General features: G+C 47.7%; 1 protein-coding gene across 1 annotated transcript; it reads left to right on the plus strand.

The window, feature by feature from the left end:
• The first annotated feature begins 74 nt into the window (after positions 1–74).
• Positions 75–23,867, plus strand: HEMK1 (HemK methyltransferase family member 1). Its single transcript, XM_027886477.1, has 11 exons — positions 75–97; positions 1,889–2,310; positions 2,776–2,867; positions 3,922–4,015; positions 15,364–15,513; positions 17,276–17,340; positions 19,540–19,589; positions 20,208–20,313; positions 21,290–21,385; positions 23,063–23,176; positions 23,502–23,867. The coding sequence occupies exons 2-11, from the start codon at positions 2,047–2,049 to the stop codon at positions 23,536–23,538; spliced, it is 1,068 nt and encodes a 355-aa protein (XP_027742278.1). The 5' UTR covers positions 75–97; positions 1,889–2,046; the 3' UTR covers positions 23,539–23,867.
• The last annotated feature ends 952 nt before the right edge of the window (positions 23,868–24,819 follow it).

Raw genomic sequence — 24,819 nt, forward strand, 5'->3', positions numbered from 1 at the left:
GCGGCTGAGGGAGCGGGGGGCGTTCCGTCTGGAGAAGAGGAGGCTCAAGGATGACCCCATCGCTCTCTACAAATCCCTGACAGGAGGGTGTAGCCAGGTGGGGGTCGGGCTCTTCTCCCAGCTAACCAGCAATAGGTTAAGATGGGACGGTCTTAAAATGCGCCAGGGGAGGTTTAGGTTGGTCATTAGGAAGAAGTTCTTCACAGAGAGAGGGACTGGATGTTGGAATGGGCTGCACGGGGAGGTAGTGGGGACTCCCTCTCTGGAGACATTCCAAACCCTCCTGGATGCCTTCCTGGGTCACCTGCAGCAGGTGATCCTGCCTTGACAGTGGGGTTGGACTCGATATTCTCCAGAGCTCCCTTCCAACCCTAACATTTCTGTGAATCTGTGATTAATAATGCTAGTAATGCCAGCTTTGTTCCAGGTACGGTCAGTTAAGGTCTGCTCTGCCTCCCTAACAACACTAATGGTTGTTAATGTTTTATTCCTTTAGTGCTCCCCTTGTGGCAGTATCCCCTAAACGGGACCTTGGAGTGGGAAGCTGCCTGGGTGGACGCTGTATCTGAGGGACTGCTTATGCATAACATAAAGGCAGATTTTCATAGGGACTGTTTGTCTCTCTGCTGAGAGTAATGGAGAGGGTAGGAAGGGGATTCTTGAGCTCTTACAGCACCAATCCCTCTGCCAGGAGGTAGCATGTAAGCCAGTCTGGAGGTCTTTGCTTCAGGGTTTTCCTTCTGGGCTCTGATTTTACGGAGGAGGGCAGTGGAGGCCTAGCTGTCCCATGCCTTTGCTGTGCAGCAGGAGCAGGGCTGTGGTGCCAGCGTGTGCCAGGCTGGAACAGAACTGGCATCCCCAGCTGTCCCTGCAGCAGCACTGCTGTGGGGCAGGGAGCTGCTCTGGGTGCTGCCAGCTGCTCAGGAGAGGGATTTAGCTGTGTAGTGCATTTCTGAACTGGAGTAGACGAGGTTGTGGCCTCTCTGAGACAGTGTTGAAAAGCAGCCATTAACAGAGGAATAAAAATGGACTCTCAGGGAAACCCACAGTTGCTCCAGGGGCTGTGAGTCAGAAGGGAGGGGGGCCCTCATTTCAAATGGATCACAGCAGGAAAATGTGGTGGTTGTTCTGTTTGTTTCCCACTGCTCCAAGTGTGATGTGCAGCAGCTGTTTTGTAAAGTTTCATTTCCTTTGTCTCCTGCAGTCATCTTGTTTGGTTTTATTCTCTCTCTGTCTGACTCTGCCTCTTCTCTCCTTTAAGAGACCGACTTCCCTCTGGCAGGGTTTGCCCTTTCTGGCCTTTGCATCTTCCAAGTGTTTCTCTTCCCTCTGTTACGTTGTGAGGTTTTTTCCTTTCTCTGCCCTTAGCAGCTCAGCTCTGGCCCTGTGACCCCTTGTTTGCCCTTTGGGGATGGTGACAGTGTGGAAGACTCTTGACCCACTGAGTCCAGGTCTCCTGTGAGCGTCCCTGCTAACCGAGGACTTGGGGTTTCTGAGCAGAGAGAGGAATAAAAGAAAGAATCCGGGAGAGACTGAAGGTGTTCCTGCAGGGAGCCAGGGTGATCTGTGGGGTGGAGAGCCAAGGGCTGCAGCTGAGGGTTGGTGTGTCAGTGGCTTTCTGGGAGCAAGAATAGGCAGGAGGGCTGTGGCTCTGTAGGCAGCTCGTTCTGCCCTGCCATAGGCACGGACTGGCCTCTGACCTGTGGAGAAGTGGATTGCAGCGACACAGCTGCTTGGCTGTCACCTGAGTCTTTTTTTGGTGTAATCTTAGGGTGTGAGTAGGTGGTTTTATACCTGTGGACAGGGGTTAGGGCAAGCAGTCTGTGTTCTGTCAGAGGGGAACCTGTGATTGGGTGGATTCAGGCAGTTCTCTTGCCTTGTTTTCTAGACCAGAAGAGCTGCAGAACAGTGCCATTTTCACACTGCCCCGAGGAGAACCCACTCTGTGGTCAGCTGGTGCTCAGCCACAGGTGTCCTGTGAGCCTCAGCACTGACTGGATCAGCAGATGGCAACAAGGAACACGTGTGGAAACCAGAAACTGCACAATGATGAGATGCCTCAGCCATCCACTGCTCAGGAGGTTGTTGAGCCTCTCACCTCAGCACGTGCCAGGGCGATTGAGTCCAAGTGAAGGTGGTGTCCTCAGTCCAAACCAGCTGTCTCTGAGGCAGAGCTGCAGTGCTGGACCTGGGCTCCTGACTGCCACTGATATGGTCAACTACTGGCAGAAGGTGTTTGAGACAAATGGGATCCCTGAAGCACGAGAATCCAGCCAATACATTGTGTCATTTGTCCTGGGAGCAAAAACAGTTAAGTAATAGGAAAAGAATAAGGTCTGTGTTTGCCTCTCACTTTGTCATTTTGATTGAATCCCTTACCTTCCTTTTTATCTCACTTGTAGGGAATAGAACAACTTATCTTTCCTTAAATGGCAGAGAGGGTGAGCCATAGTTTATTAATGCCACTACAACACTTGGGGCCTCTTAAATGCTGTCCTTTGCAGGCACTGAAGTGTAACCTGTGACATACACACTTACCCTGATTTGCCTGATGAAGTGATTGTTAATTTTACTTATTCTTGTGAGCCCCAAGAAGTAGCAGAACAGTGGTATGGGTTTGTTTCTGAACATGCTGATAGGTTCTGTTCATCACCTGGGCTTTCCAGCAGTGTGACTGTCAGTGCCCTGGATCTCCCTGGAGGATGCCCTTGGCAGGGTGGCAGAGGACACCCCAGTGGCACAAGTGGGCAGGTTTTAAAGTGACTTTGTCTTCAGTTTCAGAGCCTGAATTCCAAAAGCCTCCACACTCCGCTTACAGCAGTGCAGCAGGAGCAAATCCAGCAGCTGAGCAACAAGCGACTACAGAGGTAAGAGCATCCTCTTAGAGTTGTTCCTTTAGAGAGTTTTCCTTCAGCCTTAAATCAGCCAGAAGAGTCGTAGCAGACAGCAGCAGCTCAGATGTCAAGTACCAGTGCTGTGTTGGTCTCTGGTGGTGATTAAAGTGGTGGGCAAAACTTGTCCACCTGATCCCCAGGGCCCTTCCTGCACGGCTGCTGCCCAGCTGGTCAGCCCCCAGCCTGTACTGGTGCATGGGGTTATTCCTTCCCAGTTTGTAGGGCTTCATATTACTCTGCTGCATTTCTTGAGGTTCCTGTCAGCCCATTTCTCCAGAGGTCTCTCTGGAAAGTAGCACACCCACCTGGTCTGTTAACCACTCCTCCCAGTTTTCTGTCACCTGCAGACATGCCCAGGGTGCTCTCTGTCCCTGCATGCAGGTCACTAATGAAGGTGTTCTGCAGTATTGTCCCCCCTGCTGACCCCGGGGTACTCCACTAGTGATCAGCCTTCAGCTGAGCCTTGCTCTGCTGAACTCAGCCCTCTGGGCCTCACAGTTCAGTCTGTTTTCAGTCCACCTCCTTTATCTGGTATGTACTTCATCAGCTGGTGTGTGAGGGAGTTATGGGATACAAGAATCAAAGCTCTTGGGAAAGTCAAGATACACAGTATTTGCTGACTGCTCTCCTCGTGACCAAGCTGGTCATTGTGTCCTGGGTGGCTACCAGGTCAGACAGGAATGATCTCCCCTGACTAAATAAATCCATGCTGACTGCTCCCAGTCCCCTTCCTGTGCTTGCTGTGTTTGGAAGCAGTCTCTGGGACTGCTTTGTTCCATCGCTTTCCCCAGTATCTGTGTAAGACTGACTGACCTGTAGTTCCCTGGGCCCAGTGTCTGATAACGAGCTCAGCTGTGGGAATGCAGCTCCCCCAGCTGCTCACACAGCTGGGCCTGGGGGTGTGGAGCTGCTCCCCCTCAGAAGGGGGGTGTGGTGGGCAGTGAGGTAAGCGTGGTACGGCATGAGATCTCCTCTGGCTCACGGAGCGTGGTCCCAAGGCATTCACACTTGCTCTTGCCTGCCACAGGATGCCAGTGCAGTATGTGCTTGGTGAGTGGGACTTCCAGGACCTGACCCTGAAGATGAGACCCCCAGTGTTCATTCCACGGCCTGAAACAGAGGTATGGATGTGGGGCTGGGGGCAGGTCGGATGTGTGAGTTATGGACACAGCACAATGGGAGCATTGCTGTGGAGGTGCGCTGTGTGTCCTGAGGTTGTAGTGATGAGGTCAGGTCATTCCACTTTGTTTAGAACAAGGAAGGGATTCTGATCTTGTGACCTGGAACTGATGCTGGTGACCTTTGCCTCCTGGTTCAGAGCGAGAGATGTTGCAAGCTGATGTTTCACTTAATTACACTGAGATCCATCACCATTGATGGAAGGACTTGGCTTGGCTTTCTTTAGTTCTGCTATGGAAGTTCAAAATCTATACTGATATCCCAGTGGCTTAGTACATTTATACAAGGATAAGAACAGAAACATTGTCCAGAGTCTGCCTGCAAACCCCTGCAGTAGTAGGAAGCTGCTACTGGAAAATAGTAATGGATTCCAGAGAGCTTGTTTGTCCATGGGCAGACTGAGACAGTGCAGGCTGGTAGGAAATGGCACCTACCACCTGTCTGATGATTCCATGGTGGACAAGCACAGGAAAATGAAAGATAAGTTCTGACCTGGGCTGGAATGAAACATGACTGTCAGTCATAAGAATGTAAAGGACAGCCATCCATGACCAAGTGAAACTCCATTTTCCCCAGTGTTCCTGCTGTTGCAGAAAAACTCGAGAACTACATGGTGACACTTTCCCTGACAGTAGCATAGCTCTCAGCACATGGACCATCTTCACAAGGAAGCTCTTTACTAGCCCTCAGGAGGGTTTAAGATTTGTGAGGGTTTTTTTTTTCCTGTGTTTTGGATTGGTTTGTTTTCTTCTGGAGCTTGGGTTAACTTTTGGAGATGACATAGCTTGTCCATTTTATGAGTCCCAGAAACTTAGTTTCAGTCTAGTAGTCATTTCTTCAGTTGTTTGCCTGCTGCTTTGGTGACTGTTGTAGTGTTCAAAAACAAACAAAAGTTCCAGGCAAAGACAGCCTGTGCTTCTGTTGTGCCCTTTGAGGAAGAGATTGCTACTAAAATCCATGAGAGGGTTCCAGACCATTTGGTGGCAATCAGCACAACTACCGCTTAGACATCCTCTCATCTCAACCTGTAGAAGAATTTTCGGGACCAGAGCTTTGATTTGGTGTGGGGCATCAGCAGCATCTCATGGAGGGCCTGCTGGGCCCTAAGTCATATTGAAGGCACTTCTGTCCAGAGAACTTGGGAGCTCTCTGCTCTGTCTGGGTTGATCACTGTGGTGTTTAAGTTTGGAGACAGAGCTCTCTGGAGCTCTGGAATAGTTTTGCCAGTTGGAGCCAGCGATGGTTGGCTTTGTTATTGTCAACAGCATTTCTGCTCTGGTTGATTGAAGAGAGTGTTTCCAACCTCTAACTCCCCATGACTTCTTGGATCATTAAAACCAGAGAGAACTCCTATTCTGCAAGGCGAAGTATCTGCTGGCAAGGCTTCTCTGGGGCTGTGCTCTGGTGCTCCCCATGCAGTGCCAGGCCCCAAACAAAGGCCTAGTGTGTGGAGTGGCTGTTGACAGCTGAGAACGTGGTTGGTTGTGCCCACATGCCTGGGTTTGCTAAAATCACCTCCTCTTGCCCGAGCTGGAGTGCAGTGCTGTGCAACACGCTGTGTTTGAAACCACTTAACATACCCTGGTGCAAAGATGCAGCATCAACAGCTTAACCCAAACCTCTTCCCTGGGAAAACTTGATTTGATGTGTCACTTTACTTACCCTGAAGGAACGTTTATAGCACATTTATTATGGAAGACCAGAAGTTTATGATGAATAGCTCAGGAACGGAGCTCTGAGGACAACTCAGAGTTTCCTTGTGATGTCCTGGGGAGGTTACTTTGACTTGGGGACAAGATCCAGCTGTTTGGCAGCACCTGGCAGGGCATGGCTTCAGACTTGCTGCTACCAGGAACCGTGTCCTGCACTTAACCTGTTGCACAAAGCACGTTGGTGTCCAGATCCTTTCCTTCTGCTGGAAGGAAAGGTTGGTCATCTCAGACTGGGAGCTTTGTGTGGTGTGTTTGGGTTGAGATTTGCCTCCATTTTGTTTCATCAGAGTGATTTTTTTCAGCCTTTACTGGACTTTAGGACTGCAGTGGAAGTACCTCACTTCAGAAATGTTGAAGTTCATTGCATCTGTTGCTTTCTTTGTGTTTAGGATTTGTCTGCAGTGTTCTCAAATCCAGCAGTGCTGAAACTTTTCACCCAATAGTATCTGTCAACAATCCTTGTTCTTTAGGAAGCAGTTCGTTATCAACATTGTTATCCCACGTTCAAGTTGCTCATCTGTGACTGAACACACAAGCCCCGTGCCTTGTCCTTGGCTGAGCAAATGTGACTCCCTAAACTGACATTTTGGTGCAGATACACAAGCAGCTGCGAAACTGGTTCCCTAGTAGTATTTATGTAGCTTCATCAAGTGCTCCTGTATGTTGATTCAAGTCTGAGAAGAAGGGGAGCTGTGTTTCTGACACGATTTGTTCTCTGGCTACAACAGGAGGGTTGTGACTCTTGCTCCCAGCGCCGTGGTAATGGCATGAAGTTTTAACGCAGCAGGACACAAACCACGAGCATTGTTTTGGGCCTGGGGACAGGGACACATGCAGAGAGAGAAGCTCCCTTGCCTGCTCAATATTGCCCTGTGGAATTGCCCCTGTGCAGACTGTTTAGTCCTCTCCGGTAGCTGAGCCCTCTCCCCTTCGCTCCCTCTGGGAATATTTTTCAGCACATATGTCTTTGTTCTTCTGCTCTGTGGGAAACTGGGAACAAAATTTGGGAACTAGCAGGTCCTGTTACAGCTCTGGCCTGCTGTGAGCAAAGCTTTGGACTCGCTGCTGCAAGGGCTGAGTGGGTTTGTGAGGCCTGTGGAGCTCTGCATCCTCCCCAGGCTTCTGCACGGGGGATGTTTGGACCAACGTTTGGGGGTGTGCTCAGTTTCATATTATGTTTTTTATGCAATTATTCTTGTAATGTCAATGCATCCCTGTCTCGACACTCCTTGGTCACTGTATTAATGGAGGAGAAAGAGCTTCTCCCAAAGCAAGGGCTCGTAAGATGAGGACAGAGAGGAGAGTCCAGCCAACCATGGCTACATAATCCCATTCTTGTCCAGGCAAGTGAAGGCCTCACCATGACTTCCTTAAGGGAAGGTTTGGTTCGGTCCGGGACTTCTCGGAGTAGTTTGGGGTGCGTGGCCCTCCCGTCTCTTACCCCTAGAGGGCGCTCCAGGCTCGCGGAGTTCCTGATGGTTCTGTTTCCTATCACTTATCCCGGGATTTCTGGTGTTTCTAAGAAGGCTTATTTGCACAGTGGAAACAGAGATGGCCATCTTTTATCCCTTGCAGCGATTGTGTTGGTACAGGCAGGTTCTCAGACACCGAGCTTTTGCTTTTGCTGAAGGAAAGCTGCTGGGGCTGTGGGAGTGTGACAGTCCTCCCAGGCAGCTCTGGAGATCTCCCAGCAGCAAAAGCAAAAAGCTCAGGCCACCCAGGAGTCTCCTGGAGTCACCTCCTTCACCTGTTGTGATCTCAGCACAAACTCACACCCTATATAATTTTTCTGTCGTGGCCTTTGTTGTGGTGGCTGTGACATGGGAACAGTCCACTGTCCTGGAAGGGGAGGCACTGCAGGGTGAGGATGTGTGCTAAGCCTGGGAGGCATCTTAGGGAAAGAAACTACAGATTTGTGTGTCTAGAGAAAGAAACTACAGGCTCAGTGTGTCACACTATACTGGTGTGTCCAGTTCAGTGTCCTCGGGCTCATCTGGGCTTGCAGCAGATGGTGGGGGCAAAATCACAAGGGAAAAGATGGGTGTGGAAGGGTCCCCTTTTCTTTTGACAGTCAGCAGCTAAGGACTGGTCTTAGCCAAAGCTGGATTTGGGGCCATCCTGCCTTGTAATCACTAATGGATCTGTCCTCCATTGATTTGTTTAATCCTCTTTGGAGTCAGTCTGTGTCTGACCTCCCTGACATCATCTGGCAGCGAATCTTTCTAATTTTGTGTTGTAAGTGGGAAAAGTGTGTTCTTTGCTTGTGGTGCTGCCTTCTCATTTAACCATGAAAGGAAAACCTTTCCTTTTTACTGCTTAACACTTCAGTCATTCACTTAAGCATCCACAACATGTGTAATTTTTAGTTATGTCGCTGTCTAATCAGTTTTTTTCCACCTATGATTTTTAAGCTTTTTGCTTGTTTCCCAAAATAGATCATTTCTCTCCATGAAAATGTGCTCAAAGCCCTGAAGTCATTGCTGTTTACTTGCATCTGCTCCTGCAATGACAGTCATTGTGTGGGGTGTTCTGTGAAGGCACTCGAGTCAAAGGTTTGCTCAGAGAAACCTTTCATAAAGGTTAACTTTACTTCTAGCTAAACATAATCATTAACCTTTCAAGAAGGTCCAGCACACAGAGAAGGGAGGATTTTCCCTTCCTGACCTGCATATGCAAATACACAGGTTGCAAGGTGGGGCCTTTTGCCAGTGCTTTATGTCAAAGCAGTGACACATTTTCTGGTTTAATCAGTGCTGAAAGGAAACCTTTGATGCAGAAATGTCCTTTCATTTCCCTAATTTCCTTACCACAGATGGTTACTTTTTGGAAACGTCTGAAGGTCACACTGTCTACTGAGTACAGACATTGGTCAGGAGTTTGGAGATTGGCTTTTTCTTCCCGGTATTGGCTCTGACCAGTTGTCCCTTGAAAGGCAAGCTGCTTGTCCTTTCTGCGTCACTGGCCTCCCAGTTTGGGAAATGAAACGGGTTGTGGCGTCCTGTCTTGACGTAGCTTGAGGTCCTTTCGTGACTTTGTATAAGGTATATTGATCATAAATGCAGTAGGGCATTGTTTAATAAATCAAATGTTAACTACTGTGTGTCAAAATGGAGGCGTAAACAAATGTGCTAAAGATGGAGCCTTGCTGTGTGGCCTCACACAGGTCACATTCTGCCCGTGTGATATGCAGTGTTTGATCAGTGTGCTGGAGGAGAGCAGTATTTTGTGCCAGTGGGCTGTGGCACACAGGCTGGGGAATGGCAATTGCGAAGGGAGCCTGTTGCTGCTGCAGAGCAATTGGAATTGCCCTTTGAGCGTTTGACAGGAACACAGAGACAAATAGCACAGCCTGTGCCTCGTGGCCCAGGCATTGCTGCTGCCAGAAGCTCTTGGAGGAACATTTGGGATCGCCAGTGTCTTCTGGCCAGTGACTGACACCACGAGCACCCATGTTCAGGGCTGCCCAGGGGCTCACGTGGTCCTTGCGTGTGGGGCAGTAGCAGCATTAAAAAACTGGTACTGCAGGAGTGCAGGAGCTGCAGAACTGTTGTGTCCAGTTATGCTACTGACTGGTTGTGAGAGAAATGGAAAACTGGGTTTGGAGAAAAAACAGTATGTGGATTAATAGCTGGAAGAATTCTGCCTTGTTGTTACAGGCTGTTTAGCTCATCAAAGACAAGCTTAAGGGTTAATTAGGTGGCACAGGGACAGGAATTTGATAACTGAAATCTCTCTGGTTTCACAGACAAGTGTACAATAAGCACTAGAAATGCAGGCCAGAAGAAAAGGTGCACATCTTCACCAGAGAGTGTAATAAAATGCTGAAACAGCTTAGCAGAAGTCTGTTGCTGGCCACTTGAAAATCAGGACAGAATATTTTCCCTGGAAAGATTTATTCTTGTTCAAAAGGAAATGATGGAAGAAACAGGGTTGTTCCTGGCTAACTGGCCTTGATGAACTATGGTAGTAGTTTCTTCTGGCTTCCTATGCAAGAAAAAAAGGCTCTGCTGTTGCAGAGAATTACTTCTAAGTTGGTGATTTTCAGGAGAGACTAAAAAATGTAAATTTAAAGCTAAAATATGTGCTGAAGGCAGGGAGAGCAACAGCTATTCTCTTAATTCATGCACAAACCTGTTCCCCAGGTCTTACCTAATATGCTCCCACAGGTCTCTGTGTTGTTAATGCCTGTATTTTTTTGGCCCTAAAAGAACTCTGATGTCTTTAGCTTTTTAATCTCCCAGTTCTGATTGAAAGAGGGTCTCTATTACTGTGCATTTCAGCAGGGTAGTGAAGCTCATCAGCAGTTAATGCAGGATGTGGGACTAGAATAGAGAAAAACAAACTATAGAATGGCTGGAACAGATGGGACTCAAGGAGATTCCCACGTGAGTGGGGAAAAAAAAAAAAATCCAAACATTTCCTCCCCCCCAGCTTTTTTCAGATATCCAAGCAACTGGAATTTCAGAGCTAGGGATTAGTGAGCTGGACTGATGTGTCTGTCCAGATGCTGTGTCTGGCAGTGGTCAATAGCAGTATCTGCAGAGAAGGAAAATACCTTGCTAGGTATAGATGTATAGACAGACAGAGCGTTGTGCTGGAGGCTTGAGGGAGGGCCAGAGCGCCGTGACTTGGAGCCACTCTTGTCCCTTGGCTGTGGCTAAATTTAGGCATGGCAGCTGTGGTAATTTCTCTTGGGCATGGGCACATATGGATTGCAAAGGTTGCTGCCTATTGGTAAACTCATATTGGTCTGGGTGCTGTCACAGCCTCTGCTCCAACAGAAGCAGCGCTTGGCGTGTGCCCTGACACGTGTATTACAGAGAAACCAAACCCCCTCCTCAGTTTGGGCATGCTTTGACCTGTTTGTCATTGCTCATGCCTGATAAAGCCATCTTTTATTCTAAAATCAGCAGCTCTCTCTGCAGTTATTCTGGTGCTTTGCTTTTATGGGGGAGTTTCCTGGGCTCCGTGCAACATTTTTTCTTTCCTACTCGGGTGCCAGGCAGGAGAGCCCAGGACAAGGCCCTGCCTGCCCACAGAGCACTGCACTGCTTTGCAAGTGGGGTCCCTGGCAGGGATCTCCTAGGGCCAGTGCCATGGAGTTAGGTTTCCAGCTTGGCTTCCTGGTGTTTGATCATGTGCTGATTTGCAGCCAAGTGGACAAACAGGAGGGGAGGGGTGATTTGGTTAATATCAGATCAGGCTCTATGGAAAGTCCTGGATTCTGAGAACAGAAGTTTCTGGAAAGCACACAAATAAAAAAAACAATCCCAGGAAGTCTGCGAGAGCAGGGAGAAGTTGGTTTTCCTGGTTCTTTTGCTTTCCTTGTCCTGTTTGCCAACCTGGGAACTGAGAGCCCCCTGCCACCCTGGCTCATGCTCCTGGAACCTTGTTTTCCCTGCTTTCCCCGGAGCACATGGGACACCAGAAAGGTGCTTGTAGGGAACATGGTGTGAGTTTGTGACCTCTAGCCTTGCCTTTCCAGTGCCTCCACTGGTTTTTCTCAGCCTTGTGCTTCAATGGCTGAAGCATCCCCGATGGTTCTTTGTTGCTGGGCTGCAGCACAGGATTCCCTCACTGCACACGGCTGCACTCTGGAGCGCAGCAATCTCTGCTGGGGCTGGACACAGCCTGAGCCTGCGCTGGCTGCTGGCTGGGCCTGCAGCTGTGGGGCTTGTGGTTTGGGTGCTGGCAGCCCCTGGCCTCACACTTGCTCTGTGCAGCTGTGGTTCCAAGAAATACGGTGCACTGGAGACCCGGCCACGGGGGAGAGGTGATACCGAGAACCTGTGAGAACACCAGTGGTGCTGGGGGGCCTGGGGAACCGCAGCTGTGGTGGGAGGGTGAGGCCCAGGGGAAGCCGGAGGTGTGCACAAGGGTTTGCTTTTGCTCAGTAGACAAGATGGGGGGGGAAGAGAAACCCCAAATAAATGACAATGTGAACTTTGGGTGAATCTGGCAGTGAAGCAAGACTTCCTGGAATCGTGAGGTGAGAGCGGCTTGGCTGAGAGACAAAAGCTTGAGAGCCTCTTGAGTGCTGGAAATGAAGTAGCATGGGAAGCAAATATTTGTGTGCCCCGTACGTGGAACCGCAGGTAATCAGAGTCCCAGAATGGTCAGGGCTGGAAGGGACCTCTGCAGATCACCCAGTCCAACCCCCGTGCCAAGGCAGGGCCACCTGGAGCAGGTGACACAGGAACGTGTCCAGGTTGGTTTGGATGTCTACAGAGAGGGAGGCAACACAACCTCCCTGCTCCAGGGCTCTGCCACATACAACAGACACAAGTTCTTCCTCGTGTTGAGGTGAAACTTGCTGTGTTTTAGTTTATGGCCATTGCTCCTCGTTCTGTTCTTGGGCACCACTGAAGAGTCTGGCACCGTCCTCTTGGCACCTGCTGTTTTTATTAATGAGATGAACTTTTCTAGACTAAATACACTAAAAGATGTAATCTTCTCAAGGTGTTCCTTTGCTAGTCAGGACTGAATATCCTTCTCTCTCCCAAGGATGTCCTGCCTTTCCCACTGTAGATTTTTAAATTATCTTCTGTCAAAGACACAGAGGGTCTGTAGCTTTTCCCCACTCTGTTTTGTGCTAAGCAACAGAGTGTCAGTCCCTGAAAACCCATCACTTGATGCCTGTGTCACCTTCAGCCCTGTGCAGTCTGAAAACCCTTCCAGATACTTTGCCTTGCACCTCACTTGCCCCCCTCATGAACGCACAGGTTTCAGAGGTGGCTGGGACTTACACCCCTGCGTGTGTGCACCAGGCTCCAGGTTCAAAGGAGTTCTGCCAGTACCTGTACCACTGGTCAGCAGGGTTTTTAGTGTAGACTGTGTTGTTATTGACAGTAATGACTCATGCTGTGAGCAATAATTTGAGTTCTGGTGACTCCACAATTGAGCATTCATCCTACCCAGTGGTTGGAATGCTGTGGGCGAATATGGAATGGGGTCACATTTCTAAGATACTTTTTTAATTTATGATTTTACTTGCTCCTTAATACAGCTCTTTGTTGTTGTTGTTATTTTTTTTAATCGTGTTTACATTTTTAGCTGCAACAGTAAACAAACAAACAAAAAAACCCCAAAACCAAATCAAGAGCAGCCAATCACTATTTCTTTAGATATTGTAGGCAGGACATCTGAACAGGCTGACTTGTTCTCCGGTTTTAGAGACACTCATTGTCGAGTCTCTGTTTTCTCCAAAATTAGCACTTTTCTGTAGTGAGGGACATGGCTCTCCAGGATGTATTGACTATGTATTGAACCCTGTAAATGGTGAGAGTGACAATAAGCCCTACTGAATAGCCTGCCACTTCAGTGTAGAGCGCCAGGTCCTGCAGAATTTACCTAACACATTCCAAGGGTTAATCACCAAGGCTGCCAAAGTGTTTTCTCTTCTATCCCAGTGGGATTTGTGTCATTTCATCTCCAGCCTTTAAAGCTGGTGATCAAACTGATGGTTAAAATGGCTTTTATGTGTTAGATGTTTGTGCTCTGAACCTGTTCAGTTGGGAAGACGTGGGGTATCCTGCCCAGCCTTTGGCCAGCTGCTGTTCCCAGTGTTTCTGTCTGGGACTGGCATCACTTTTTAGCACCATCAACCCCTCTGTTGCTCTTCCCTGCTGTGGTTCCAGTCGGATTCCAGTGCAGAGGTTGGGAATGTCTGACCTGCAGGGTATTTTGTAGTCTCCGTGTGAACACTGTAATGCTTGGCCAGAAATACATCATCTTCCAAGATGAGATTTGAAAGGGGTTCTGCACAGTGCTGTAATTTATCAATTTCCAGTGGTGATATTCTGGAGATGATGGTGTGCTTGGAAAAGCACAGATTTTCGCTGAATCATTTGCTAGAAGATGAGAAATACTGAGAAGAATCTGACGAAAGTGGTTTCAAAACAATTTAGCATAATTTAATCATTCCTGTTTTCTGAGAAGGAAGCCTAGTGGCAATGGCAGTGGGATGACTGGACATGCTCTGTGTCCATGGTTGCTGGATTTTCCTGATTCTTTGCCAGTTAGAAAACACCATCATCTTTGCTTGCCAATCACGTTGAATAATTATGGAAATAATTATTTTATTGTAGTGAGATGCTAATGTTCAGAAAAAGATGTAGTTTCTTTAGGTTGTCACATCATTTTTTAATATCTTTTAATTTGGTACTATTATGGTAAACGTAAATATTATGAGAGAACCAGCCTTTGCCTCAGTAAGGAGCATATGAAATAACCAGGACAATGAGACAAAGCGGGGTTGGGAAGCAGAATACAAAGCCTAAGGAATACCAACATCCCATTTCATTTGCACATGTGGTAAAGACTGAAATGGGCCATATTTAAATAGGAGCTTTGGCAAGCACTGTAAAATGCTTTCACTGTGGAATGTGTAAAGTTCCGTCAAAAACCATCAAGCTTGAAATTGCTAATGACAAACCTTAAGGAAGTTAATAAATGCTGAGAATAGTTCTAGTGTATAGAAGTCACATTTGGACATTTATAATCAGTAACTTGTGCTTCTCTGGGAACAGATGGTTCTGAGTTACTGTGGAGATTTCCTGGAAATATTTGTAAGTGTCCAGAAATGGCTGGTATTTCAAAGAGTGATTTAATGGCCAAGCAGAACTTTTTGGGTGCCTCTTGGAATCATCAGTACCTGCTTTGCCAAACCAGCTGTGGTTCCAGTCTCTGGCTGTCTCCACTGCCAGTGTTCTCAGACCGATTCATCTGGAGCTGTTGGCTGAATGGCCAAAGCCATTTTTACACAAAAGTGGGTAGATAAGGTGTTTTATTTTTCCCTGTAGCTGTCTGATAGTCCTCTAATAGTTTCCTACAGGTTAGGGGCCTGTGAGAATGTTTTCATCCGTTGCTGTCTAGGACAGAAATGCCAGAGCAGCAGCGAGCAAGACGTGATTTTGGAGGCTGTGAGCAAAATCCTGTATGGGAGCAATGCCAGTAATGACTCAGTGACCAGGGCAGGGCATTGTGGTGTGACTGCTCATCCCTGGCTGGGGCTCCTTAGGTATCAGTCACCATGTGACTTTATACCAGTAAAGCATAGTAGGAGTCCACAATCTGAAATCCATGCAGGGAGCTGCTCATTTGGATCATTTAGTAACGCACTGCCTTTGCTTTTCATCTGCAGGTTGGATTATTGGTTTAGATGCTGTTAGCAGCTCCTCCAGATCACATACCCTACTGAGACAGTGTAGAAATCTTAACTTTTGATGCTTGCAAATTCTGAAAGCTGAAATTCTGAAGTAAATAAAACGGTGTTGCAGAAGATAATGTGCTCCAGCTGTTCGGTTATTGCTGTTCCCAACAGAGCAAGAAGATTTCTGAGGATCTGTGGGAAATTATATCCTGAGGATTGGTTACTAATCAAAGCACCCTGTGGGGCAGATGGAGCTGAAGTGACTTCTGGCACGTCAGTTCCATTGCTACCATCTGTGCTTTTAAAATTAGCAACAAAAGTACATTTCACTGGTACACAGTCGAGAAATTTAAACTTCAGTCCTCAGATCACAAAGGTGTGAATCAAAACAGCTCCCTCAGTAATGTTATTTGTTTGTTTTTGTTAGGATCTCGTCTCTTTAGTAGTGGAGGAAGAATCTCAGAAATGTGCGAATTCAGGCCCCTGCTTCCCAGTTCCTGTTCCTCATCCTGTGATCCTGGAGGTGGGCTGTGGCTCTGGAGCAATTGCTCTGAGCCTGCTGAGCAAACTGCCACAGGTAAGCTTTCTTCAGATGCCTGTGCTAGAGGAAAGCCCCACTCTGCTCCTCGTCACTGAGATGTCACTGACTTCTCTGATGGGATTTGGGCAGTCAGGCTCTGGGAGTTCATACTAGGGAGAGGAGGGGTATCTGGGAATTGCTCTCCCCAGCTGTCTGCAGGAGTAGCAGAGGCATAATCAGAATGGAAGAAGTGAATGTGCTCGTTCTTCAGCTGTCACTGCCACCATTGCCAAACCACCTTTTACAAGTGTTTTGTTCCCTGGAAACAACCCACAGCTTCTGAACAGAGTGAAAAGAGCAGGAAGGGACTGAGGTCTGGGTGACCAAAGCCCTTCTTGCCCCTGATTCTTGTGGCATGTGATATGTTTACTGAGACACTCCTGGTAAAGAAAATGAGAAGTGAGTCCAAGATCTCACTGCGTGTACTTAAGGGGAAAGTATTCCCCTTTCCTCAGAACTGCAGACCAGCCAGTTCCTTCTCATGAACAAGAATTGCTCTGGCCAACCCCTCTTCCTGTAGAAGTGTAGACCTGGCTGTGTAAAAATTAGAAGTTGATGCCTGTAATGGGAGGGGTGTTCCCTCCTCCCAGTGACCCGAGAAGGTTAATACTGGATTTTCATGACTTCAAAGTAGAATTGGTCTGATTTCCTGAGCTAGGAAAAGAGCTTCATGCTCTTTTCCTTGCTTGTTAAGTAAAGAACCGTGTCGGTCTGTCCCTGTGGCTGATAACAGTCCTTTCCCAGCACAAACAACTGTGTCCAGAGAAATAAGGAGCCTTGACCGACTAGAATTAGTGGTACCCACACTGACAGCTAAGTGGAGTTTACACTGTGTGATCTCTGTAGTGTTTGAGGCAGAATTTGGCACTCGGGTACTGAGAAGACAGCAGCAGCTTTTAATTTATGGACTCAGCTCTGTCCTTCACCTTCAGGGTCAGCTTCACTTGTGTGGGTTCTAGCCTGGGGCTGTGAAATTAATCCCCTCAGGCATGACGGCAAATCACACCATCATCTGCAAACGATGGTGTTTCTGCAAGTTTCTTCAAGCATGTGTTCTTTGTGTAAATTCTTGCCAGTATCTATGCTTAAAAAGCATTGAGCAAAGCAAAACCAAGTTAGGCCTTTGCCTGTGGTTTTCCCAAGGTGGAATGGAAGGTCAGACAAATCTCTTAGCTGTGTGGCCCTGCCTCTTAACATTTTGCTGGAGAACTCTCAAATACTTGACACACAGTCAAGTACGTGCAGTCAGTGCAGGCAGTGAATGTGGTGTAAGGACTGCAGTGGAGCAACTGGGTAAAAGGTGTCTGCCTAACAGATGGAAAATTCTAGAGCCTCTGTCCAAGTGGTTGTGTTGATGCTGGGAGGGATTCTGTCTGCATTAGAGAGGAGAAACCTTCAGTGTGATCTTCCTTCAGCCTGTGTCTGCCACAGAGAAGCCAGTGCTGAGCCTCACACTACCAGGAGCTGTGAGCACGTCAGGTAATGTGAGTCAGTGTGGCTGTTGCTGTCAGCTCAGAGGCCTGTCTGTTTTGGTGGCTCCTGGCTGTGGTGCAGAGTGCCTTTGGTCACATCAGTGCCTTGCTGGACGTGACTCATGATCCCAGCAGTGCCCCAAATACATTCCTCATGAGCTGTTCCTTTCAGGAGCCAAGATGAGCTGTCAGTTGTCAGTTTTGATCTTGCATGTTTGGCAGAGCTTGGGAACCTTGATGTTGTAACACGTGCTTGGTGGGGTTTGTTGGGTTCTTTTCTGTCCCAGAGCCAGGTCATAGCCGTGGATAAAGAGGAGGCTGCTGTGCACCTCACCAGGGAGAACGCACACAGGTACAAGACCACCTATTACTCATTTTTGTAAATTGTTATTTGAGAAAGACCGAGAGTCTTTTGTACATGTAGTTCATTTTTATCACCACTGGAAACAGGGAATGTTTGGTTGAGCTCCTAAAGTGTGTAATAACTCAGGAAAAAACGCTTATTTTTTCTTTGACTTGTGAACATGCTTTGTAAAGGCAGCAGCCTCAATAAAGCAACAGTACTTACACACTGTTGTCAAGGGTTTTCAAAGTGTTTCTTGGTAACTCCATTTATCCCTTTCTGTGAACTGGGGAAGCTCAAGGCAGCAGGAGGAATGTTTATGTCACTTAGGACTGAAGGACAAGTGTAGCCTGAACCTCTCTCCCTCTGGCTCCCTAGGTCATTATTGCTGTGCTTGTGTCTGTCCTTGCTCCTCTAGAAATAAGCTTGCCCACTCCAGTAGCACTTTTCTTCTGATGTGCTCTGAGTGTGGCCTCCCTCAGGATCCTCCTGGCAGTCTTGGTTGGGTGGGAATGGTGCTGCTGGGCCCCATGCTGTTTGGACACCTGGATGTTCAGAGCTGCTGAATCAACCCCGTGTGCCTGAAATCAGGACAGATGCCTGTCAGGTTGGCCTTGTCCTTCCTAGTGGCTCCACTTCCTCAGCTGGTTCTTCTGTCAGGCTGTTCTGGACTGTCACTGCCACAGGGAGCTCCAGAGTTGGCATCCCAGAATGCTCCCGAGTCCTGGATCCAGTCTCTGTAGACACTGTGAAAGGTGCAGAGCCCCAGACTGCATCCATGTCCTGAGTAACTGCTGGGCCCTTGGCATGAATTAGAGACATGTCACAAAGAATTCCTGTTGCTCATGGAGTCCATGAGTCTCAAGAGGTGCTCATTAACTGGAATTTCTGTCCACAGGGCCCCCATACCCTTTTTTCCCAAGCTGCTGCCAGCACTGGGGCTACAGGGACAGGATACCTCTGGTTCTGGCTGCAATGAGCTGTATTTCTTCACTTCTTGCAACCCAATCCCAGCTCACAGTGAGCCTGAAGAGATGTGTAGGAACAAGCCCTTCCCAGACTTGTCACCTCATTGTCACCCTTTGCCTCCTAGCCCAGTTACACAGAATGGGGAGCAGAGGTTTCCTTCTGATGGGGCAGTGTCAAACCAAGTTCTGTTGCAATTTTTCATAGATATAATAAAAGCTGGCCAGATCTTTGCCTCCTTAGTGGATTATTGCTCTGTCATCTGGGAAAAATTGTCTTGCTTATTAACATTGCTAGTTGACCTTAGAGTGCACGAGGGAATGTAAATACCATGTCAGAGAACCTCGTATTTCTCCATGGATATTTTCATTGCATCCTTGAGATCTTGTCCATGGCGTGGTGCCCTGTAGCTCTTGGGAGAGGAGCCAGCAGGATCACTGTGTTACTGCTTGACTGAACCCAGCTTGGATCCTGCCTGCTTTTCAGAGCTCCCTTATCCTAGCTGTGATCTCCAGATGCTTAGGTGAGTCTTACTGTCACTGAATCAGTCCTGGTGCCAGATGGTCCATCTGGGCCCAGTGCAGGAATCCCTCCCTTCCCTGATGCCTGTGTATGCTGACAGGGCAGCTGTTGCTGGTCTGGCAATGGCATCTTGTGTGGGAGGCTTGGAGTCCTGATCAGCCTGGTCTTTCTGCCTTTGCAAAGTACTTCCTCTGGCATTGTTCAGATGTCTTCACAAGGACCAGAGGCAAAACTGGAGAGAAAAGAGAGGGCTTTATGATGGATGGACCACGTGGCTGAGGAATTAGAGATTCTGTTCCTTCCTTGCTGTGTCACTCTCCCCGTTTCTGTAGTATCAGGCTGTCACCAAGCCCAAGGCTACTTTCAGACTGGCCTCTCTTTCCTGTCCCAGGAGCATCAAGGGAGCTTTGCTCAGAATTCCTAAGATTTAAGGGGATCACTGTCTCAACTATTTTACCCTGGCAAGGAGAATATAGAGGAGCCCCACCCTGGAATCACCATGGGTGCACAGTGTGCTCTTTGCTTTGAATTTGGTTCCTCAAGCAAAGAGCAGGTCCTAAATTTCCCTTGAGGGGAATGCAGCTGCAGTCAGTGGGGTGGGATGTAAGTGTGTCAGATAAGGGATGCAATACTTAAAGATCTGTTTGTAGAATGTGCTGTTTGTGAATCCACACAAACATGCCTCCTAATCTTTCTGTTCTTGCATCTGGAATTTTGGAGGCTGCAGCTCCAGGAGAGGATTCATGTCATCCACCAAGATGTTTCCCACAGTAAGTCTTTTCGCTGTTACAATCCCCCTTGTCTTTCTCCCTTTTCTCTTTGATGTGGAGGCAGGTATGACACACCCCCAAGGGACCCCTCTGGGGTGTTGAAGTTAAGAGAGAAAAAGGTCAGTAAGAAGTGAGCCACTGAAGCTTTTCCCTTCAGAGAGTTCCAGGCCACATAAGCAGCTGAATAAAGTCCCTACCTACATATCAGAAGGTGAATTGTTCCTGATTTCATGTGTCCAAAGATTGTGTCTGAGCTGGTAGCACAGGTGCTCTTTGCTGTTACAGGGGAGAGACAAATATATGCAGGTTATAATTCATTCCATGCTGACATGAATGCTTTAGATAGACATGTACATGCCTGTCCCTCCACTGATGTTAGAGGGAGACCATATGTTTAGCTTACATTAAAATCCTCAGCCTCATTCACCTGAAATTAGGTGAGTTGACCCAGGGAAGGATACTTGTCTTGCCCAGACCTGGCTGAAACCAGTGAAAACTGACATTTGCTGAGGCTTATGCAGTGAGTCGATGCTTGGCTGTTTGCTGGGTGGGATGTTGACCCTGAGCTGACAGGGAAGATGCCACAGTTCAGAGCTGGTTGTGATTCTTCTTTTCCAGGTTCTGCCAAGCAGCTGCTGCTCTGGGGCCCCGTCGATGTCCTGGTCAGTAACCCCCCGTATGTTTTCCATGAAGACTTGGCTTCCTTGGATGCAGAAATCCTCCGGTAATCAGACAAATGGTTTTGTCCTCTCTTGTTCCTCTGAGCAAGATTTTCTATCTGCTTCCTTGTGCTGCACACAACTGCCCACAAAACATGCAAATGAAGTATACATGGGCAAAGTGTGGGTGTGTTTATGTGGTACATAATAGTTCAGTGTTACTTTGATGCTGCTTACAGGCCTGAAGCGGTATCAAAGTATTTTAAATACTCATTAAAATGGAAAACGCACACACTTTGAAACCAACAAGTTCTCAATCCAAAATTGTTTCAGAGCATTTTTCTTCTTAGACTTCTTTTTTAATAATTGGTGTGAGGTTATGAAAGAAAGAGTAATCTGAACAGCTTTCTGTGGTGGGTTGAAATGCTGCTACCCATTCTCATCCCAATACATGTCTTAAGCAAAAAAAAAAACAACAACAAAACCCAAAACAACAGAATAAGCTCTTTTGGGATGTGGAACTACTTTGTGTGTGCTGGTTCTTCCCCAGACTTGACTGTCTGCGTGTCAGGACAAAGTCCTGCCCCCAGCTCTGTCTGAGATGTGCTCAGAGTTCTGACAGCAGAGCATTCTCCCCCCCAGCCGGCTCTGCTGGGTTAGCAGGCAGCTGATGTGGTTGCTGGCTTGGTTGAGAGCAGGCAGCGATCCCTGGCTGTGCATCCCCTGCTCTCCCAGCACAGCTCACACAGAGAACACACCCACCTGCTGGAGCTGTGAGCCCCTGGCTGCAGCTGGCTCCTGATTTTCAGGGAAACTCCAGGGCATGTTTTCTGCTGGTGCTAAAAGTGGAGTTTCCCAGCCCAGTGGTAGCTGCTCTCTCACCCCCTGTGTTTTGCAGGAAAGCCCTGAGTGCTGTGCTCTGCTGTAGGAGCACTGGAGCTCAGGTGTGTTTGGTGCACCTTTCTCCATGGAGCATGGGGTGATCCATTCTCAAGGGCCACATTAATTGCTGTTAAATGTCTTCTTCTTCCCACACTCCAGCTATGAGGACCTTGATGCTCTGGATGGGGGAGATGATGGCATGAGAGTCATCAAAACAATTCTGGCTTTGGCTCCTTCTCTTGTGAAGGATTCTGGGTAAGCATTGCTCTCTCTTTGGATTTCGTGCCCTTTATCCATTCAGTTCTATAACTTCTATACCTTCCTGTATGAAAACAAAACAGAGGGAAAATAGTTGCAAAACAATCCCCCTGTTGCCCATTTAATAATAGCACTTCAAAAAATGTCAGGTGTATGAGCAAAATTTGCTTGGAATTGGTTAATACAGGGATACAGGCCTTCCTTGACTGGTGGTGCTGTGTCATGGTCATTAGTGAAGTGACAACCTTTAAAGGTCAAAGCAGCAACAAAAAGAACATGGAAGAGAGTGCAAAAAGCAGGGAAACTTTGTAAGGTGAATAACTGATGGAAGGAGAAGCACTGGAGAACTCTGGGAGGATGGATGTAGATCTCTGTTCCCTCCCACCCTTTAATTAGGGGAAACTTGTTTATTTTACCAGTTTATAATGCTGAATATCCCAGGAGAAAGATCAGCCAGGGGTGGTTTCTTAGATGTTAAATTTCTCCATGATTAGTATTCAAGACTGATTGTTCCTGTCCTCTGTCATGTGGGATCCATTTTGAAGATCATCATGCTGATAACCAAAAGTCTGAATGCACTGTTCATGTGCCAGGGCATTCACACATATTCCTGAATATTCCTGACATTTGGCCAGCATGAGAGAGGTTGTTGAAAATATGCTGTTCTGAGAAGAAGAATGGGAATATTAAGAGGCATCCTCCATGCAGAATTCATTCCTCATGCTTTGCATGACCACAGGAGCAGAAGATGCTCCTCAGAACTTCCCAGCAACAGAGACTGGTCCCATGGGGTTATTTGTAGGATTATTTCTTTTCTTTCCCTTCTTGCTCCTTTTATAAGGTGGAGACCCCATTGAGGAGTGGAAGTTTTTTAGGGTCAGAAATGAGATCCACACCCAGCTTGGTGAATTTGTAGGGAGTTTTCAGTGTTGGATGTTTTAGGGGTTCCCAGGAGAGCGTAGGATGCAGCTTGGCCTCTGTCCTTTGCCTGTTGAAGTTGTATCTTGCTGTGCTGTCCCAGGCCATGACCAGCTCCATCCTCCACGTGCCTCTGAGCTGGGCTGGTTCTGCCCCAGCAGGGGAGGGGAGATGGGAAATGGGCTGGTGTTGTAAAGCCTGGCAGAAATGGAAGTAGCCCTGCAGTGCCCAGGCCTAGTCCTGGTGCCTTGGCTGATGAGTTTTGTGTAGCCTGAATGCTGGTAGTGTTTTCATGACTGGGTTATAGAGACATTTACTGTGGGAGGATGTGTGTGCTGGCTTGTGCTTCATGGTCCTGCTGCTTCCACACAGAGGAACCTCCTGCTGCCAGGCCAGTGCTCTGTGAATTTGCAGCATAAAGCTGAATTCTGGCCTTAAATCTTTGGGGGCTTCATTGCTGGTGGTATCTCTGCATGGGCTTCAACAGGGCTCCTTACATCTTAATACAAGGGCTTAAGTACCATGAGAATGCCCCACCAGGTTCAACACTTTCTCCCCTGAAGGAGGCAGTTGGGATATGCATCTAAAATGGATAGCTATGATCTGTTTTAGGATTACTGGATTGCAGTGTTTTTACTGACCTTTTCATTTCCCACTGGTAGGAGTCATCCAGAGGGAAAGACCTTCATTTTTATCAGTTTAACAACTTAAACATGTGCATCTCCCTGCTTTCTACACCTGAACGTGTCTTTTCAGGAGTGTGTTTCTGGAAGTTGATCCCAGACACCCAGATATGGTGGAGCACTGGCTACAGGCACACCCAAACTTACCCCTCACCCTCCGTGCCGTTCACAAGGACTTCTGTGGCAAGTAAGTCTTTTTTTACCTTCAGGTGTAGGTCTGTGTCCTTTGTGGAATATGTCCCTGCACTCTGATGAGCTGAATGAACTCAGCCAGAGAAGGGCCACAGCTGAAGCCAGTCTTTGACAAAAGAGGGGCTCAGCCTTCTGATATCCTGAGACAGCCTGGCAGGTGTTTCTGAGTCATAAATTCTGACACAGGTGAGCATTTCTGATGGAGTGACAGGCTCTGGTGGGATTATTGCCATTGGAAAATTGCTGCTTTTATAGGATAGATGTAGTGGCACATTGTCCCTGAGTGAGACTTACAGTTCTGGTCATTCTTCTTCCCACAGGCCTCGGTTTCTGCACATCCAGAAACAAAGCAGATGACAACTGCAGCAGACATAACTCTCCTTGCAGGATGCTTTGTGCTCTTGAGCCCGGCTGAACAGCTTGTAGAAAACTCCTTTTGCTGGGTGAAAGGAATCTCCACTTCACTCCCCTGTGTTGGACTCTCCATGCAGTGACAGACCCCTTCATTTCCCGATACAGACTTCACCCAGAGATGCAGAAGTTCAACTGAGCATGTGGAAGTGTTTCACCTTCCTCAGGAAGCTTTTTAGTCTGCTCTGCTAAAGTGGCTCATTAATCTCAGCACCCAAGACAGAGTTCACAGCTCCAGATGTTTCATTAAAAATACAACTTCTTGACGTGCCAGATCACCCATTTGACCTAGAAAGGATTCCATTATTTTTTGGCCTTGAGATTCATTTATATAGAATGTGACCAGATTGGATGATAGGTTCAAATTCTGGCTTATATTGGCACATGGATTTGCAGGTATAACAGGACATGGCTGGCCTGCACACTTCCAATTCAGTTCTGTTCCAGGATCCTGATGTTCCAACAGTAAATCAGCCTTAGTTTCCCACTCCTGCTGAGTGACATGCCATTGAAGGATCAGTGCTCATGTTACAGCACCTGATCTACAACCCCTGACACTTGGTGGATGCTGCCAGAATCAGTCAAAACATTGTAATAAATATAGTGCTTCAGATCAGTGTCTTTACAGGAATTGCTCTGCAATCATTCAGGCCTGACAAAACTCCTGGCACCCACACATTGCTCTGATAGTAATACAAATGCCCAGCTTCCATGTGAGGCAGTTACTAGCAAGACTTTACACAGAAAGCCAGAGTTGCTACTCCAGTTTTGCAGATGGAGAAGTTGGAAAACAGGAGGTGAAATGACTTGTACAAAACGTGACAGCAAGCTAAGTTTGGAGTAGGACTCAGTCTCTTGACAGCCATGGGAATAGCTGAGGGAAACTATCCCACTGTCTCTTTGGGAAGGATGACTCAGAGCAGGGTTGCCTGAAACAGCACTGAGAGAAGTCCCTGAAATGGACAGTCAACATCAGACATTATAAATAATGGCAGGATTAAATTCAAGCTGCTGCTTCCTGCTGCTGCTGCTGCTGTTTCCAGTGTTGTAAGTTCCTTTCTTGACCATAGCTAGTGAGAGAAGGAAGGAAAGCAAGCCAAGGAAAGTATCTGCTCTGCCAGTCCAAATGGAAGCAGTTGCTGGGCCAGTGGAGGTGAGGACTCAGTAGGGGTGGAAGTGTCCAGACAGTGACCCTGCAATGTGTGTGTGCTGGGGATGTGCTGTCAG

Source organism: Empidonax traillii, unplaced genomic scaffold (assembly GCF_003031625.1).
Source record: "Empidonax traillii isolate 1590-97213 ecotype Southwest subspecies unplaced genomic scaffold, ASM303162v1 scaffold187:size1931383, whole genome shotgun sequence".
Taxonomy (NCBI): Eukaryota; Metazoa; Chordata; class Aves; order Passeriformes; family Tyrannidae; genus Empidonax; species Empidonax traillii.

Bases quoted from the DNA above. Each gene is read 5' to 3' on its own strand.
- HEMK1 (XM_027886477.1), top strand. From the start codon at position 2,047: ATGATGAGATGCCTCAGCCATCCACTGCTCAGGAGGTTGTTGAGCCTC. The intron at 2,311-2,775 runs GTTAAGTAATAG...CTTTGTCTTCAG, and splicing joins TTGTCCTGGGAGCAAAAACA to TTTCAGAGCCTGAATTCCAA. The intron at 19,590-20,207 runs GTAAGTCTTTTC...CTTCTTTTCCAG, and splicing joins CCACCAAGATGTTTCCCACA to GTTCTGCCAAGCAGCTGCTG.